The 20605-nt window shown below is 38.6% G+C and overlaps 1 protein-coding gene across 2 annotated transcripts in view; it reads left to right on the forward strand.

The window, feature by feature from the left end:
- ZNF407 (zinc finger protein 407) overlaps positions 1-20605 on the forward strand; it is a 391880-nt gene that overhangs the window by 143309 nt on the left and 227966 nt on the right. For both annotated transcript variants that reach the window (XM_070452977.1, XM_070452978.1), the window contains exon 4: positions 6566-6640. In XM_070452977.1, the coding sequence (XP_070309078.1) occupies positions 6566-6640 (75 nt within the window). The remainder of the gene's footprint in view (positions 1-6565; positions 6641-20605) is intronic.

Here is a 20605-nt window from a genome sequence, read left to right on the forward strand (position 1 = left end):
GTGTACCAAGTATGGCCTTACGTTTGAGATCCTTGGTTTTCTTTGCTGCCCACCATCTAGTCTTTGTGCTTATTGAGAGCGCTTGGACTCAGTGATACCCCAAAACCATACTCATAGTTAGCATTTAGGTCTTGCTTTCTCAACACCACTCCTTGCAGCAAGAAGCCAAGGCTGATCCAGGTCTCCAGCAGGGAACAGGTGTGGTGAGCCTGGAGCATCTGCTAGAAAAATAAGGAAGAGCCTGAATGCTAAGATGAGTGGTGTCAGAAGGACATAGAAGCCAGCTTCTGGGGGCTTCCATTGACCAATTTTGGGGTGGTTTGACAGCTACAGAGCATAGTAATGATAACTGATTATAGAGCATGGCATAATAGTGAAAATCCAACATTCCATTTCAAGTACTCTTCAAAGAAAGCCAGAGAGAACAGGCAAGACAGAGTCAAGGGCAAAATCCTGAAGTTCTTTATGGAAGAATGCTAGCTGATAAGTGTGGAAGGAATGGTAGAATGAGAACACTGCTGTTCTGCTGTGCACCTTATAATCACTGAGAAGGATGAGCCTCGGTAATGAGCGCTTTAGGAGCTGGTTGTTAGGAAGCAGGTGGTTCACAGTGTCAGCTCCTAGAGACCCTCTGCATTCCTCGGCTCATGGTCAAGTCCTTCGTCTTCCCAGTCAGCAGAGTAACATCTCTGTGATCCTGCCCTCATGGTCGTGTCTCTTTCTTAGCTTCTTTCTTCTGTCTACTTCTTCTGTGTCTAAGGACACAGATTACATTGAGTCCACCCAGAGAATACAGGATCATTTTCCTATTTTAAAACCAGCTGTTCAGCAGCCTTAATTCCATTTGTGTACCATGTAACCTAAGAGGTTTCACAAGATTAGGATGTGGACATCTTTCAGAAGCCATTGCTTTGGTGCTGTGAAGTCACTGGGAGAAATGCACGCTTATTGCAGTATTAAAAGTCTCTAATTCATCTGTCATTTATACCTATACCATTAAAAATGAAAATTAATGTATAAAACTATAGTATAAAAAGTTATTCATTTAAGTTCATTTTCAGAATGGTAATACCTCATTAATCATAAAAAAGATATATCAAGCAAAATGGCAAAAATTTCTATAATTTTTTTATTTAAATAAAAAAATTTTAACTTATTTTTTAATTGAAGGATAATTGCTCTACAGAATTTTGCTGTTTTCTGTTAAACCTCAACATGAATCAGCCATAGGTATACATACATCCCCTCCCTTTTGAACCTCCCTCCCATCTCCCTGCCCACCCCACCCTCTAGGTTGATACAGAGCCCCTGTTTGAGTTTCCTGAGCCACACAGCAAATTCCTGTTGGCTGTCAGTTTTACACGTGGTCATGTAAGTTTCCATGCTGCTCCCTCATACATCTCACCCTCTGCTCCCCTCTCCCCATGTCCGTAAGTCTGCTCTCTATGTCTGTTTCTCTGCTGCTGCCCTGCAAATAAATTCTTTGGTACCATCTTTCTCGATTCTAGTTAGTATATGATACTTATCTTTCTCTTTCTGACTTATTTCACTCTGTATAATAGGTTGTAAGTTCATCCACCTCAATAGAACTGACTCAAATGTGATCCTTTTTATGGCTGAGTAATATTCCATTGTGTATATGTTCCATAACTTCTTTATCCATTCATCTGTCGATGGACATCTAGGTTGCTTCCATGTTCTAGCTATTGTAAATAGTGCTGCAGTGAACAGTGGGATCAGTTCGGTTCAGTTGCTCAGTCGTGTCCAACTCTTTGTGACCCCATGGACTGCAGCACACCAGGCCTCCTTGTCCCTCACCAACTCCTGGAGTTTACTCAGACTCATGTCCATTGAGTTGGTGATGCCATCCAGCCATCTCATCCTCTGTCGTCCCCTTCTCCACCCGCCTTCAACCTTTCCCAGCATCAGGGTCTTTTCAGATGAGTCATTTCTTTGCATCAGGTGGCCAAAGTATTGGAGTTTCAGCATCAGCATCAGTCCTTCCAGTGAATATTCAGGACTGATTTCCTTTAGGATGGACTGGTTGGATATCCTTGCCATCCAAGGGACTCTCAAGTGGGATACATGCATCTTTTTCAATTTGGTTTCCTCAGGGTATGTGCCTAGGACTGGGATTGCTGGGTCGTATGGTGGTTTTATTCCTAGATTTTAAGGAATCTCTATATTGTCTTCTGTACAAGTGACATTTGCTCCAAAAGTCAGATCACATTATTGATAATGTATTTTTGCACATCTTAAACTTACATGGTCATGGGGGAATGATCATGATCATTCTTCAGAGAATCATCACTTAAGGTTTTGTTTATACTTTCTTTTTCAGCCATAAGGAGTTTACTATATGAATTGGCTGCTGCTTATAAATATGTATAAAGTGATGAAAATTAAGTTGACTGGCTTGTATTGATTTTGTACTCAAAGGAAACTAGATTCCTTTGGTTGACCAGTACTGCTGATTTTAAAGCAGAGAGAAATCTTTCAAATTCCAAGTGGGGGTGATGAGAATTCTTAGTGTACCTTCATCCTTATTTTAAAATACATGTCTTGTTTCTCCTTGCTTAATTATGATGTTTTCTTTCTCTGTTTCTGAGACCTGGCTCTGGGATGCTTCTGTTTGTGTGTGTGTATGTGTCCTGTTCTCTCCAGTCATGGTTTTGTATTGTATTTGCTTTAATAAATAAGTCAGATCATCTTTCATGACTTACAAGTGAAGAGATTCTGCAATGAAAAAATCTGAATGACTGAACAAAGAGGTTTTTAATGTGTCTCCATATGGTGTAAAAAAAAAGATTTTAAAATTTGAAGTTCAAATAGGAAATTTTTGTACTAAAATGGAGAAATCTGTAGCTAGTATGAGAATGCTACTTTTGTACTTTTATTTTGACACCAAAAACAATTTCAAATGATGCTACCTCAGGTCATTAGAGATACCTGGAAATCAATCATACTTTAAACAGAACTACTTTTTATTATTTCAAAGTGTTCCTCTAGATTGTCAAGGCACTGCCCAGATGGAGAGCCACAGAGTGTATATTTCTAGCATGACTCTTGCCCTTGAACTTCAGACCAGTAGAGTCAGCCTTCTGTTGGAGATCTGTCTGGATGTCCATGGACTTCCTCGCTGAATAAGTCCCAAACTGATTTTCTTCTTCCAGCCAGCTCAGATTCCCCAGGCCCAAATCTCTGATGTTGTCTTTGACTCCTTTCTTGTAGACTCCACGTCCAGCCCATGTGGAGGTTTGGTTGACTCTGGTTGTGACTGTGTGTCTGGGATTTGACCAGATCTCCTCTTTCAGGCTGGTCCTTGGTGCAGACCACCATCATCTTTGCCTGGGTTTTACTGCAGGAGCCAGTTAGTTCATCCCTCTCTCTCTGCCCACCCTCTGCCCCATCCCCAGTCTGTTCCAAGCAGAGCAGCTGGAGGCCTCTACTGAAATGTGTGTCCTCCATGGCCCTCCTCTGTCCAGACACTTTCCTTCCCACCCGAGTGCCAGCCCCGGCTGCGTGGCTCAGTTCCCTCACCAGTCCTCTCTGCCCTCCGTCCCTCAGGCTCACGTCCCAGGTTTCTCTGGCCACCGTGTCCTCCACAGCCTCTGTGTCCTGCTTGGGGGAACACCCAGCTCCCCAGTGTTCACTCACACTCCCGAGTCTCTCAAAGGTAAAGCGCTGATCCCCTGCTGAGGTTTCAGCCCTTCCTTCTCTATTTTGTTTTTTAATCCCACCCCTTTCACTCTTTAAGATGCTGTGTGTCATAGGTGTTGTTCTTGTCCTCTTTCCCTCACTGGGTTTTACAGTTTCCAAGGCAGGGACTTATCTTTGTTTGATCACCTACTCACTCCGGTTGCCTAGAGTGTGCCTGCCTGGAGCCGATCTGGTTTAGTACACACATGAGTGTGTGCATGTGTGATGAGCAGGATTGATGCGGGAGCCAGGCAGGCTGAGAGCTGCTTCATTCTGATGAGAAGCCACAGGTTTCAGAAGGAAAGCTCTGTGAAGACACGGCTTTAACTGTCTGATTTTGCCTCCTATATGGAGAACCTGCCAATTGCTATTACCTAGGAGGGAGAGTGAGTGGAAACAGGATGAAAAGTGTAAAGTCATGTGGGTTCATTGGGAGCAAGGTGTTTCAGTCGTATGGTTTTTCTGATTCAGGATTACTTTTGTTTTATTTCTGATGGTGGTGATTTTGTTCAGTTTCTAAGTTGTGTTCGACTCTGCAACCCCATGGACATCAGCACGCCAGGCCTCCCTGTCCCTCACTATCTCCCGAGTTTGCCCAAGTTCATGTCCATTCAGTTGGTAATGCCATCCAACCATCTCAACCATCTCACCCTATACCATTTCTGGTGGTATCTAGATTATAAAATTTCCAGGACAATTATCATGTTACAGTATTAATACTCTTATGGTGGCAGTGATGTATAGGCTCCAGTCAGTGCTCTCAAATTACTGGCAATATTATTATCCATGGAGATAGGTAAGTTCAGTTGGTTCTGTTTGACTTAAACTGTTTTACTGAGGAAGACAGTGAGACTTTTACACTAATAGTATTTTGGACCAAATTAAAAGGATTTGCTTAATGTCAGGTTGTGGATGAATGAGTATTTTGCATTTGACTACAGTTGAGCTGTGTTTTCGTATAGTAAATTCTTCCCCATAGTAATAGAAACTTATTAGGATATTTACTATTATAGACATTCAGCAGATAATGTCAGAATTTTATAAGAGGAAGCTTTCGTTCTCTATGTAGTTTAGTTTATTCCCCTGTGCGGTATAATATTTTTGTTTACTTCTTAAACCTGAAGCATTTTAATTAATAAAATCTTTTTCTTTTTAAAACTGCACTGTGGTTTCTAAGCTCAGATCTGTTAAATTATACTTGGCCATATAAATAAGCTGTGCTTTGCAACTCTGGGTTCTTAACCTTTGCCCTTTGCTATTAGCTTTATGTTTTTTTAATTATAGGAAAATAGAGGACAGTAGGGAAGTCATGACTTAAATGGACTGTTGTTATTACGGTATTCTTTTTTAAGGAAATGAAAAATATTATTTATTTTGTTCAGATCAAGTGAAACAAGTATAGAATGTCTTGTTACTGTTATTTTACTAAGCATTTAACATCACCACAATTAGATTCTTTATATATAATAATGATTTTTCCATTTTATGGATTCATGGTGTGATAGGTTTTTTATAGTTGTAAAGCATGTGTTGTTCATAGTTATTAATGTATAGAAAAGAATAAATATTATTTTCAGTGTATACAAATGTGTTACTTGAATAATAAACTCACATTCATTAAAAAAATACAAACATTATTTTAGCCTCAAAACTGAGGTTCCCTATATTTTATGAAAATAACCAGAAGAGACCAGACATGAAAAGGAGCATTCACATTTTTAAAAACTGTTTCAGTCTTGACTTTTGACAGCCATCTCTTCCATAAGGCCGTAATACTTTATATGGTCTTGTGTTGCCCGTCTGTGCAAACATGTCCAGATGAATTCAGTGTTTAATGTTAAGAATCTTATAACATGCCAATTTGATTTGTAGCCCTTCATATCATAGAATGCTAATTAAAATCATATTTTTGCATATGTCATGCCTTTCATGTACATATGCAAATAGATTCTGTTGCCTTTCAGCTATTAGTAATTAACTTTATGAAGGACAGCTGTAATACATAATTAACAAAAATGTTTGCAAGCCCTTTTACATTGAAAGTTACAACAATAAATTTTTATTTTTTCACTTATCGAGAGAGCTGTTTTAGTCTGATGCTTTGGAATGAGATCTAGGTTGTTTTAAACAATCACACGACATAATTAAATTGTGTTGTACTATATTCAGTAGAAGAATGGTGCTGTGTGCAGTGGCTGCTGATTCCTGTCCATTTCATATTTATGTCAACAAAATTGAATTAAGTGATCTGATTTGTGTGTAAAATAAGATAGCATGTCGGGTAATACTTTTTGTTTGTTTTAGTTATTGATATCTTCTGGGCACTTAAGTACATTTTTTTTGCATGTGTTGCAGACATGGTAAACATCTATATCATTTTAAAGAACCTCTCTTCAAATCATTACCATCTTTTTAAGGAAGCTTCTTGAAGGCTATTCATTTTCTCTTTTATAGTCCCTTAAATATTTAATAAAGTGACATTTTCTCAAGCTCATTTCATGATTGAAGTGTGGGATCAACTAGGGGGCAGGGTGTGTGATACTGAGGTGTTGGTTTATCTTTCTTACTGACAGTGAAGACAGTGACTGAAGAGCTCAAATCATTGGTTTGGTCCTTGTTCTTATACACAAGTGAGAAAATGACCCAGTGAATTGAAATGCAGTTATTTCTTTTGTTTTTCTGGTATTGCAATATATCTGTCTGTACGCAACTTTCTGCTTAGAATGCAGTGCCATTGTAATGTGCATTTTTGTGTTACAACTATAATATATATATCCATGTCAATTTTTTTAAAATTTTGCACCTATTTCTAGTAGAGACTTATGTTTTAGTTCTATAATAACTTTTTGTCTTTTTTTTTTTTTAGAGTTGCATTTGTTATGAAGAAACACTTAAATACTCATCTATTAGGCAAACATGGAGTTGGCACACCAAAAGAAAGGTAATTTTCACCCATTTAAAATAATTTGATTACGATAAGTATATTTTCATTTTAGATTTTGTTTAGTGAGGTGACTCCTAGAGTTTTATCCAGTCAGTTCGTCATGATTTACATGAGTGGTACTCTTGTGTTGAATATCATGTATTATGCCATTCTTCCATAAAAATTTCATGTAGCATTTTAATTTTAGAAAATTTGATCTAAACATATTGGAAAAAATTTGAAGGATTTTATTTTTTTAAATCAATTTGTGGAATGACCTTGAAACAGAAGAGTTAAATTAAAGGGAGTCAACCTCTGTGAATGCTTTAGAATGAACTAAAATAAATATGTAAAACCAAACTATTTTCCTTTGAACTTTGTGTGTTTTTGTTTTGAGGTTTTAAAACAATATTTTTGAATTCTAACTAGAATTAAATATTGCTGATTTGAAAAAGAAATACATCTTGTGTCATCCTCCAAATAATACTACGGTTGCCATGTCATGAAAAATAACACTACAATTACGATGTCATCAACTGCCAGGTTTCCTTTCTTCTTGCTGTTATATCATAATTAGCTGCATCACATAGACTTAATTATATTAGGTGAGCTGAAATATAGCAGTGTCAGCTCCCAGGTGAGCCTGGCTACTTCGGAAACTTTAAATCTTTAAACAGTGCAGCTCCTTCAACACTAGTGTGAGCACCCTCACCTGTAAAGACCTGGTAGGTTTCCCACTTTCCCCAGATCCTCAAAGACAGTATGTGAAATTCTGCAGACCCTCCTGTAAACTTTTGTTTTCAATACGGTTGTAAAATGCCAGTCATGATACAGTTTGTTCTGTCACACCGTAGCCTATGGCTTCTTCTGCCATATTTGTAAATATTTAATAAATTAAGAAAAATTGAAGTACTCATCAATATTTTCTATATTCACAAGAAATTTAACTGGACTTTTCTATTGGTAGCATATTGTTTTCTTAAGCATTTTGGTTTGGATATGTCTACTATGTCAGAATATTGGAATGTTATGCATGCCTACTTTCTGCCTTTTGGTTTCTCATACTTTTCTTTGTCACATTATATTTAATGTGAGACAAAATTTATGTGTTGGGGAGATCCTGGATGCCTTATTCTTGAAATCTGAAAAATTTTGTATTATTTAAATTATAATTTTGGACTTGTCAAAGTTATGTTTTATAAGCACTTAGGAAAGAAAACATCTGTAGTTATTGTGTTCTTGTTGCTTTCACTTGCATTATCTTGTTAATCACAATACTCTATTGCGGTGGTTTAGTTGCTCAGTCATGTCCGATTCTTTGTGACCCCATGGACTGTATCCCGCTAGGCTCTTCTGTCTGTGGGATTTTCCAGGTAAGAATACTGGAGTGGGTTGCCATTTCCTTTTCCAGGGGAACTTCATGACCCAGGGCTCGAACTGGGGTCTCCTGCATTGCAGGCAGATTCTTTACTGACTGAACCACCACGGAAGCCTTTATTACTATATTAGTGGTGCATTATTTTTCTAATATTACAGAACTAAAGACAGATTGAGGAATATACAATATTTCATAAATAGTTAAGTGTAAGAGTTGTTATTTTTCTGATTCCAATTCTAGTGCTCTTGCTCATGGTGATTATTATATTTCACATTGAAAATCTTTATATACAGGTATTTAGGGTGTTTTATTCACAAAACAAATTTGAATGAAAATATTCAATCTAGATTGCATGATAAAAATAAAATATTTCCCTGCTGTATAACTTGTATATATTTTGAACTCAAATGTATCATTTTGGTTTTTATTTAGGAATTTAAAAAAATTTGAGTATATTCATATTTGTTCATATTAATGAAAAATTCATCACCTTGTATATATATTTATCCTACAGGCACCTTAAGAATAGTAGATGCCTTCTATATGTGATCTTGGGCATTTGAAAGTTCGAGCTGGACTCTGGTTTTTTCATTTACCTTTTCCTGTGCATTCCAGGATAGCTCTCTGTTACTTGCTTTCATTTCAGTCCCTGATACAAAAAGAAAGGCTAAATAGAGGCAAGAGAAGGACTGCATGTCTTTCTCCCCTCTGAGGTATGATAAGCTTTTTTCTCTAACATTTATGTGATTTTTGTCCTACAATCAGGAGATGAATCTCAAATGGGAAGGCATTCCTCATCTTCTGTATCATTCACTCTTAAGTAGTCTGATTGCAGAGTTCCTCTGAGCTCAACATTAGATTGAATTGTTTTTCCTACTAAAATTCCTGTATTTGAGCAGGCCTCTTGTTTATAGTATCTGCTTATTGATAGGACAGTCCCTCTTCTTGCATAGAGAGGCTGAGTTGGAATGCCAGGGCCTCAGCCACAGCATAATTTCCCAATAGACGTCCATAGCTGGAGAAGACTAAGATGTAAGGAGCAGAATCTAGCCTGATGAATACCAAAAGCCCCTTCCTTCCAGTGCACCTTCCTTACCTCCTTGGAGAGGGAATTGTTGCCTTTTAATAGTCTTAGGAAACAAAGAAACTCCTTATCAGCATGTTCAACTGTCTCTTTGGGCAGAACTGTTCTCTCAATTCAGTTAAACATTTTTTCTTACCTATTTAAAACATTAATGCCTTGCTATAGTTTTGCAAGCTTGCTATATTTTAATTTCTCTAGGACAATGTAATCAGTTTATTCTTTTTATGTTTTGAATTTGATTCTCTCCTCTCATGTGTTGCATATTATGGCAAATAGTAATAGAAGTTAGCTAAATAGGCTGTGACAATTAAATTAATAATGCATTTTGTTTGCAAGTATTTAGGCCTTGTGCTTTGACTGATATATGCAAAAATGATAATTTATTACAAATAAATTCATATTCTTGCACTATAATTTGATGAACTAATAAACTTTGTCAGCGTGACTGTCATTAGCCACAGAAAAATAAATAATTTCAAATATATATTTTTTGACTCCAGGAGACACCTGAGTTAATTGCTTGTATAAGAGCAACTTTTGTATTCCAAAATTTGCATGAACTTATTTTAAGGTAGTATATTACTGTATTTTAGAAGTCCTGTACACTTAAATATAAACAGCTAGATACAGCCACATTCAGTTCACATTCCAAAATAATAAGCTGATTAATTTGAGAGTTCATTCTAAAGTATTTCCTATTTTAAATAAGTAATTCTCTTTATAATATAGTAAGCTAGAGTAGCTTTATGACTCTTTGAATTTGCTAATAGTAATCTAGAAAACGAGCTTATCCACAATTATCACAATTGAAACAGCCATAATAAGTATGTCTTATGTGAAAGCCAGGTGCATATTACAGTAGAAAGAGATAGCATTTGTAGTTCAGCACTTAGAAATCAGCTGGGCTTTGAATGACTGTGGAGATAGGAGGAGAGGAAATAATTCACTCAGAATTTCTGAGCTGATAAGTGGCTTTTGTGGTGTTCGGGACAACGTCAGAAAATGTTTGCACTGGTAGTGTCTCAGGAAGACTCACGTGCTCCCAAAACCAGCTTTTCCAGTCAGTAAAGGATTTTAAACTGGACATGGACATCAGAGACTCTAGGAGCTAAATAATGTTCTTATTTTTTCAAGGTACTAATGAATATCTAGATTGAAACCTTAATATTTTTTCAATGAAGCAGTTTTTGGAGGAGGCTATGCATATTCTAAGTCTCAGATTGTGCCTAATTTTCAGCCCAGCTGTGGGGTATGTTCAGGCCCCCAGGGCGGGCCCAGGGCTCACCAGTGTTTTTGTTCAGGTGAATGGGTTTCCCTCCTTCATATGGCTGAGCCATAAAATTTTTCCCGAATTCTCTCCATCAGACATTTGGAACTTATGGTTAGGCATCTTTTAACAGTATCTTTGAGCTTATTGATGATAAAATCTTTTCCCCACACTTTTATATGGACCAGATATTATCTAGTCTGAGTGTGGAATAGACATACTGGCAGCCCTGATCCTGGCTCTAATTTGCTATGAACCATTGCTACAGGGTCCTTTGGAGTCTGTCTTGTCTCCTTTATGGAGAACGTTCGTATTTATATGTTAAAATTGTGTAGAAGCATCATCATTGTTTTGTGTCTTTCAGTTTAGAGGGCCTCACCCTTTTTCTTGAAGCATGAAAATATCACCCAAAACCCAAGCATTCCTGGAAAAAGTGTATGTATGTGTACACGCACAGTTTTTACTGAAATTTTGCCAGTGATAGATACTGTGGGTTGATTAGAAACTTAGGTTACTTTAAAATGAGAGAATACTACCTTTTCTAAAAACTCTGAATTGCACGTATTTAGGTAGACTCAAATTTTTCCTATTAGGAAAGATTCTGTTCATAATGTGAGATGAATTCCTGTTGTTGTCTTGTTATTATCCATTTTAAAGTTTAAAATTTCGCCTTTTGGCGAAGTTGGTGTTGGCTTGTGTTTTCTTTTCTTAAAGGATCAGCTGTTTTCCTTACTGCTTATTCCGTGTGAGTTTCTGTAAGGCACCCCCTGTTTTCCATCTTCCCACTGGAACAGGCGGTTTGTTCTCAGGGGCGCGCACCACGTCCCGCCCCGCACTGTGTCCTTCGCTCCTCTGGGAGCCGCGTTCTTTTAGCGCTTGTGGGCCCCGTGTCTGTCGCTCAGGCCTGCTCCCCAGTCACTGCTGTTGACTGGTTTCCCCTCTCAGTGTTCCTCTTAATCAGTGGTTAGTGATTTTTTTTTTCCTTTAATGAGGCCCAATTTTGGAAAAATTAAGTGTCTATGGGCTCCTCTCTGCTTTAAAAAAATATTTATACAATAAATAACTCTGTTGAGCCAAAATGGAGGGAAAAAACCTTTCAGTTCATTCTGTCTTGGATTGCTTGTTTTAACGAGTGGGAGGTTGTTCTGTTTGAGTGACTTACTATTGCTTCCGCGTGAGCCGAGGACACCCTTTCTTCTGCCTTCTTCCATTTCTCCTTCTTGTCATCTGTAGACAGCGTCTAGTGTATAAATAATATCCTGTGATCATTTAATACCATTTTATTTAAGGAAGTTGGATGGAATAGACAGAAATAGCAGAAATAACCCTGCTAAATAATTACGTCCATGTGGGAAGATAGATAAAAGTCACATCATTTACTCAGGGTTGTTATTTTTAGAAAACTTTCTTCTATGTTTTACTGACTTAATCTGACCATTTATAAAGGTTCATAAGGAGATGAGTATATATTTTCCACCAAAGTTATCTTGTTAGTACTTGGGTAGTATTTCTAAATTAAATGGGCAATTTAGATATTCTGTGGTTGCCTTATGACAAATGTTTTCTTACTGAAATGGGTATATTCTAATTCCTACTTCATAAAATTTTGAGGTGAACATTAGCAAAAGTAAGTGTCACTGCTGAGACTATTGGGGTTTCAGCTTGTCATCTGTGTGTGGAAGTTTCCAACTTACTTTATGGGGGGGAGGTTTGGGCCAAGTCGCAGATGTTCTCCTGACTCATCTGTGAGGGGACAGAAAACCCCCTTCCTAACTCGTAACTCCCTTGGGCCCCTCAGTTTCCATGAAGCACTGTGAGCCCTACTCCTGCTTCAGCTGCTTAATCCAAAGCCGTGTGGAGTATCTCAATACTATGTGTTTGTCTGATAGATTAGTTTGCTGTTCTGAATAAATATTCCTTCCACTCATTTCTCGTGACTGGACTTTCAGTATTGTCCTTCCATCAGGACAGCCGCTTATCTCTCCCATTGTGTCTGCTTTCCTCCTCCAGTAACATTTTGACTGATCTTGTACTTAGTTTTTACGATAATGACAAATCTCAGAATGCTTTGAGAAGTCATGTCTTTATTGTAAAGCTCTTGCTCAACATGCTGCTCCTGGACATAGATTGTATCTTCCTAGTGAGATGGTTGGGGGCAGTTTCTTTCTGGTCTCTCTTTCAGGAAAAGGTGTGCCTTTCCGAAACAACTTGTCATTTTGGTCTTAAGTACTAGCAAATCATGTGTATAATTGAGTTTTCCTCCTTATGTTTACTTCTAGAAAGCTCAGTGCCAAAATTGTAACTCATCTCCAGAAAGTAGGATGGACTTCATGGAATGCATTTTATTTACTACTGTTATTTCTAGTTTCATCTTTTTTTCCCTTATGGGAAATTCCCATTTTATGTGAGTGGTATATTTTAACAACTTCATATAAATCAAAACTCACATAATTCAAGGGAAGTTTTGCAACAGGGATGTTTGTGAGGCAGGGTCAGTATTTGTCTGGAAGGACGCGGTCTCCAGCCCTGTGCTCTGGGAGCAGTGTCCAGCGGTGCATAGCCCTGTGAGGAGACGTTTTAGAAGTGTGTAAAAGTGTATAAAAGGCATAAAAGTGAAGCAGCCCTCCCTTCTTTGGCGAGGGAGGACATGCCGTGTCTGCTCAGTACACTCTAGGAGCAGGCATTCCTCACAATAACAGACAATCTTGAAGAGTAAAAAGCACCATTTATACCTTTTATAAAAGTGTATACCTTTTATACACTTTTATAGCAAGCAGGGTCCTTGCTCTCTGCTCTGTCAGAAGTAACCGCTGCTCATAGTATGTCACAGCTGTGCTGATAAAATCCCGTGTCTACTACTCTGAGGGAAATTCTCCTGTTAGTAGGAGAGAAAGCCTAGGTGTTAGGGTATATGTGCTGCAGAGATACAGGACTGTTTTCTACCGTTTCTAAGATTCATTCTTTAGTTTAAGCTAACATTTGATTTCTCTCTGTATTTTATTCTTGAGCATTGAAATAGACATGAGTATATTATATGAGTCTTGTTCTTCAGAAGATACTGTAGGTTATGCAGTTATCCATAGTATATAAAAAGAAAGGTTTAGAAGAGGGAACAATTAATCCTGCCTCAGAGATGTTCTGGGAGATGCTCATGAAGACGTCTGGTTTATTTATTCATTGATTCTCCCAGTCAGCACTGACTGCATCTACTGCTGCTGTGTTCCAAAGTTGAGCTGGCCTGTCGTGTTTGCAGATCACACACCCTCTGGTCTCACGCCCCTTCGATTTGGGGTTGACGGACTGAGGCTAAGGACGTAGAGGTAATACACCTGTAAAGGGAAGGGGGAATTTTTATCAGGTGGAAGGTGCTGGTGAAAACACAGCAGAAGTGCTATTCCTAAGAGTGTCTGGGCCGACTGTTGCTTTAGGACAGGCTTTCATAAAGGGGCGCCTTCTAAGGGAGGCCCCCCGCCCAGTGAGGTGTGTGAGAGCTTGGCTGCTCCTGCTCTAGTGTGTCCTCGGGCTGGGGGAAGGGAGTGGGCAGAAAATGAACAGGTAAGATGCCCGCTTAGCACTGTTTAGGAGGGGACCACAGGTGGGAGTATTCCTTCAGGGTGGTGATGGAAGGGGCAGTGAGTTGGAATCCAGCGGGGAAGAACCAGGAACTCCGCGCCAGCGTCGTGTCTCACTCCACACAAGGGGAAGCCAGCAAGCCATTGCGTGGAGTTCAGACCTCAGGGAGGGTTCTCGGGTCACGTCGCAGAGCTGTTTCCTGGACCCTGGCCTGCTTTCCCTGCTCCACCTACTCCCCTCCGTGCCAGCCGCCTATTCATCCTTCGGAGCTTGCCTGCAAATAAGCCCTGTAGTCATTGGTTTTACAGGCAGACCTTGTTTCCTAGTGTTTTGCAGATATTGCATTTCTTACAAATTAAAGGGTTGTGGCAACCCTGTGGCTAGCAAGTCTATCAGCTCCATTTTCTCCAGTAACATTTTGCTTACTTCCGGTTTCTTTGTCAACATCTGGTAATTCTCACAAGATTTTAAACTTTTACTATTACTTTATTTTATGTCGACCTTGGATCAGTGATCTCTGATGCTATTACTATGACATGAAGGCTTAGACCAGTGGTTAGTTTTTAGCAGTCAGATATTTTCTAGATATAATGATATTACATACTTAACACAGTATAATATAATGTAAGCATAACTTTTACATGCACTGGGGAACCGAAGAATTCATGTGACTCCCTTTCTTGCTGTATCGTGGTGGTCAGGAACGAAATCTGTGGTGTTTCTGAGGAGGGCCTGCGTTTTGTTAGACGCGGTCTGTTCCCAGCTCTGTAACCTGCTTCTCCCTTCCTCTGCGCTTTTGTTCTTCCTGCCCTCAGTACAGTCCTGCCATGTGTATTTTCTCCTGAGTGTCAGTCTAAGTCGTTATTTTATTTCAAGCTTCAGTATGAGGAACCTGTCTTCTATGAGTTTCTTCCTTGTTTATTCCATCTCTAAATTGTCTTTATTTTTTCATTATATTCCTATGGAACCTTGCTGAATAAGGAATATATATATACACAGTGACTCAGTGGTAAAGAGCCACTTGGTATGCCAGTGCAGGAGATGTGGATTCAATCCCTGGATCAGGAAGATCCCCTGGAGAAGGAAATGGCAACCTACTCCAGTTCTTGCCTGGGAGATTCCATGGACAGAGGAGTCTGGTGGGCTACAGTCCATGGGGTCACAGAAGAGTTGGACAAGACTTACTGATTAAACAACAGCATATATATATATATACACACACACATATATATGTATATATATAATCATACATGTATATAAGAATATATGTATAAACTACATTTCCCAAAGCAGAAACCTGAAAAACTATAATGATATTGTGTATAATTATGTAATCTAATACTAGTTCATTGATTTATTACACCAGAAATGTATGATTTACTAATGAAAATCTTTATTAAATGAGGAATGCTTCCTTTTTCATTCCTATATACAAATAAGATAAAATTGAATTCTGTGGAGAAGGTGAGCTATACCTTTTCTAGTATGAATGTTCTAATTGTTTGTTCATGTGTTAGTACATTGTTGTTTAATATGACAACTTTAATTTTTAAGGATTTTTGTGGGGCTACCATTTAATTTAGTAGTTCAGTCAGATGTTGGGTATAAGAATACCTGCTCTTTTAACTCTCTTTGAAGTCAGTGAGTAAGTGATCCCCACTATGATCAATCAAATATGCTAAATGTTCAGAAGGTAGGTGTTTTCCCTTGGCAGGCATCTAGAATATTTTTGGCCATTCTCTTCTTTTATTTCACTTAAATTGCTTTTAGAACACTGGGGCTTATACATCTGGACTCTGACTAAAATATGCCCTAAGCTCTTATCTTTAATTCCCAGTCAGCACCAGAATTAAAGAGAACAAAGGCCTATATGTTCACTGCAGCCTTCAATTATGCTTAATTACCAACTTTCATACAGTTTCATTATACAGCACTGACTTCTTGTGAGACTTTCTTTATATTCATGATGTCTTGGTAGTTGCTTATAAAAGTCCAAGTTTAAAATTTTTCTGAGGAATTTTCAGGAAACTTATAAGCTTTCTGAAGTAATTTTGGTAGAGTTGGATCAAAGCAATTTGGTGATCCGTTTTAACAGATGAAAAACAAGAAGTTTACATTTCGTTATGCCACAGAGCCCTGATGGGAGAAATCGAGGGTTTACCCGGTGTTCTCCGAGGCATCCCCCTCAGCCCCGGGCCACTCGGGGATTCCGCTGTGAGCTTCAGAGCAAGGGCCTCCCCACCAGTCCTGTGCTGCTGTCTCCCTCGTCATCAGGGGAAACAGGGAGGCAACCACGTTCTTTATGAGGCAGGTCAGTCTTGTGCTGATGCTAGCGGTATGCAGAACGACTGCCTTCTGGTTCAGCATGTCCTTCATTCCCATCAGAACCATCATGATGCCCACTGATACGTTCTAAGATAGAAGGCTGAATCATATGAAATCAACACGTAGGTTAAAAACCATCAAATACTGGCAATTTCCTATGAGGCAACCCTAATTCTATTTAGAACTGGCATGTGATGTTAATACCAAATCTGCTTTTCAGGGAAGTAATAATTTCCATTGAGTTTTAATGTAATCCTGTTCTTGCTTTTTTTAGGGACAGTGAGTGATTCCCTAGACACAGCCTTATGTAGTATGTGGTAGTATAGTATCCTAATCAGGAAACTAAATAAAACTAGGAAGCCCATCTCATCATACTTTGTTCACTGTTTCCACTCCATGTCCTCTGAAAGCCATGTTGGCATGCCTTCTAGGCCTGGGCCAGCTGTTATTTTCAAAGCCCAGGTTTTGTCTCATTGTGAAATTCCTGCCCTGGATTTCTATTCTGTGTAATCTCTTCTTACTCCTAAGAAGACTGATGTACAATTTAACACCTTCTGTTTTGTTTCTCTTTATCTTTTTAAAAACAGTGGATTTGTACCCTGGGTCCACGCGGATAATTTTTTGAGGGCTGTGGTTCCCAACTGTCCTCCTCTATCTCAGGTTTTCAGAAGGTGATTGATCTTCAGTGAATATTGATAGATTTAAGATATTAAAGTTCTCATTGAAATTTTCCTTTTGGAAAATGGACTTTTTCCTAACTGGTATAACATGTGATTTATAGTCACATTTTAATAAAAGTATTGCAAAACAGTGTATGTAACTGTCTGTGGCCCTGCTTGTTAATTGCGTCAACCTCAAATGCATTCTTCCTGAGTCACTGTGGATTTATTGTCTTCTCATTTGGGAGGCCCAGGACACATGTTCTCATTCCTCAGGGTTATGGTGACATGGACATGGATTTATAGTTATACGAGTACCAAAAAAAATCATACTATATATAAACACAGCATTTTTTTTAACATAATAAGTACTTATTTTTAGATAAAAACTTACTAAAGAAATTTTTAGTTGCTGAGGTTTAAACCATATCTCTGTCTCCTTTTTCATGCTAATCTGGTGTAGAAAGGGATTATGGGAAATAGTCGATTCAGCAGAATATATATGAAGTTTTTTAACAGTTATACCCAAATTTTCTTTGAAGCTAATTAAAACAATGATTTCCCCTTTCATTCTCACAGTGCACTCTAATATTGAGAATGTTTTTTTTCTCATTTCACATTTATAATTAAATAATAATGGATATGCCATATGTTTTTGGCAACTAGGAAGTGGAAGTCTTACTGCTGGATATCTGGTCTTTAAAATTTTATGCTTTTCTTTTTCTAAAAAATATTGCTGATATGATAATCAGATTTTAAAGATTAAGAAAATTTCTAACAAAAGAATTAACCCAATGCTTATTATTTATTAGTACTCATAGCAGTAGCAATATATGAACATATTCAAAGTTTCAGTGAATTTTTGGATTGTCTCTGTTAAACAGAAATCAAAAACTTTACATGGAACACTGCTGTGTAAAACCAGTAAAAACCAGATGCTCTGTCTGAAGCTGCCAGGGGGTCCAAAGCCTCCCTCAGTGGTGGGGCACCTTCTCTGAGTCTCAGAGAAGCCTTGGGCGCCTCATCAAACTGAAGAGCATCTCTGCACGCAGCCTCCTTTGCTGGCGCACTAAGCCGTTGACCTCTAGGCTCTGGCGTTTACAGCGTTGCTGCCCCCTGAGTGACGGGACACTGGTGTGCTCGGGTGCGCAAGTCCCAGCCCTGAATTTAGCCGGAATCCAGCCCGCCTTCAGGTCTCTGCGCTTGGCTTGCCACAGCTGTCTCGTGCCTCTGGAGAAGTGATGGAGACCAAACCAGGTTAATCAAACAGATCGACGTCTGGATCTGATGGAAATAAAAGAAAGAATGAAAAAAATGTCAGAGTGTAATCACTCTGAGCTAGAGATACACGGTTGGACTGAATTAAAATCTGGAATGTAATGTTCTAGTTCTAATGTTCAGTGGAAAATTCACAGATGTTCATTCTCTTATTGAGTGAGTAAATTTAAACAATGGGGCCACAGATGGACCAGTGATGAGCAGAGTTTATTTGGCCCAGTTTTGTGCCCTGAGGTCTGTGTAGTAAGACCCTGGTCTGCCACGTTCAAATGACCAAGATCATGCTTGATGGGCAACAGAGAGAGCTGGCTTTAGAACCCTCTCTTTGGTTCTCTAGCCAGTACCTGAAGCATCCATTCAGTGAAGGAGGAAAACTTGATAAGAGTCTTGAAGAGATGGTTTTCTTGTTGGTAATGTTATGAATGGAAAACATCAACAAAATTGTCAATTCTTAGAAAATCACTAGTCTTTCAAAATTCATCTGCAATTACAGTGGGGAACTATTAATTCATGTGGCTATCAACTCACTTTTTATTATGAGAAAAGTTTGACTTGGAGGTTTTAGTGGTACTTTTCCTTGCCTAAGTTCAGGCTGACAGTGGAGGGGCTCTCTACTGACCCTGCCTCGGACGAGTGCTTGCTCCCGAGTGAAGCTGTTCTTAGAGAAGGTTGGAACCAACAGCTTTACCTCTGATGGAGCCACCATCACAAGAGGCGTGTCTCTGGGAAGACCACTCCTACCTGCTAAGAGGCGTGGTCGGCTCCCGGCAGTGTCTGAGAAAGAAGTTGGGCTGAGCTCCATCCTAGAAAATGGACGCCTTTCATCCCAAGATGAAACCTGCTACTTTCAGTCAGAAATAGCTGCTGCTTAGATGTCCCTTTGTATAAATGGCTGTGCTCTGCTTTTCGGTTCTTTTTTTCAGTGTCCACCACTGGTTTCGCCTGCCTTTTTGCTCCCTTATCCAGTGACTGAGGTCATGGCGGAACGTGCTGGGACCTTGCAGAGTGCCTCCTCTCCCCGCCCGCAGAGGCCTTCACGGTCTGCATCCTCATCTCATCCTGCCTGCGGAGACAGGCCGTGTGACACTGCAGTGATGTTCTGAAATAGAATGTAGCGTTTGTTGAAAGAACTCAATAGCTTTGTTCATGATTTTAAGCTATATTTATAGAATCACTGATATTCTAAAGGGGTTACTTAATTTTTTTGAACACGTTACCACCTTTTATGAGGGAAGGTATATTCTACGAGGCTTTCTAAAGGTCTCAGTTCATATGCCTGGCAAATGTCAGCAGCTTACTATATTTAATTTGCCCTAACATCAGGTGGCTTATTGCAGAGTAATGCAGAATTTTGGATTTTAAAGAGAACTTTACATTTCATAGGTTTAAAACCAGTTTCAGAGAGACTTGATCTAGACCATCTAGATATTCAAAATTTTGGTAATTAAAAAGTGGTCTGTGTCTCCAAATTCTGTCATTTCTTTGCATCCCTCTTTGGGAACAAGGAGCTGTGGCTCCATTGTTCTTTGAGAGAGCTGTGTTCTTTCACGACTGGTCCATCAGTTTTGCATGTAATGCTTAGTATCTTCTCAGCATCTTTAATCATAAAAATTGGTGCTTAAATATGTACAACTTAATGTAGCTATGAAAAATTAATTCTCCCCCCTTTTCAGGTGCTTATTGATAAAATATAACACACACATATATAAAATTGGAAAAGTCTGAGTGTATTTGTTTAAATAAAAGAAGTTTATTTTTAGTCTGAACATATTGTTGTAAAACTTTTACAGTGATGCAGTGTATAGAAAAGATAGACTTTCACTCTTTTCTTTAATTTTTTTTTCTTTCAATGGTGGCATCAGTAATGCTAGTGTTTGTTGGAATATAAAGTATAAAACAAGATCTTTCTTGGGAATATTACATTGTTAGAAACTACCCAGTGACTCTTTGTCAAGTGAACAAAGATGAAACATTTTTAATCTAGCATGAGGAAATGTGTCAGAGTGCGTTTTTGACCATGGGGCAACTGCAAAATAAACTGATATTTAACATAAATTTGAAGCCAAATGAATTTAGCCATTTGTGGCTTATATCAAGTCATATCTTTTTGATATTATATCAAGACATAATATTGTATTCTTGTTAGATAAAACTTTTTAAAAGTTGTATTTAACTCTAGGCAGAAAACTCAAATTAGCTATAAATGAACATGTTCAAAAACCTTTTTATAGAAGTTATTGCTTATTCATTGATGTCCCAGCACTAGAAAAAAATTCCTGTTAGAATTACTTGAGTGTTATGAATTTTATTTTAGTTGAAGTATTATGGTATTCAGTATGACTTAACAGAACTTCTTTGTTCATCAGTTCAGGAGCCAGTTTCCCATAGACCGCCCCGCCATGTCCTGGTACTCACTGAC

This window comes from Odocoileus virginianus, chromosome 22, assembly GCF_023699985.2.
Source record: "Odocoileus virginianus isolate 20LAN1187 ecotype Illinois chromosome 22, Ovbor_1.2, whole genome shotgun sequence".
NCBI lineage: Eukaryota > Metazoa > Chordata > Mammalia > Artiodactyla > Cervidae > Odocoileus > Odocoileus virginianus.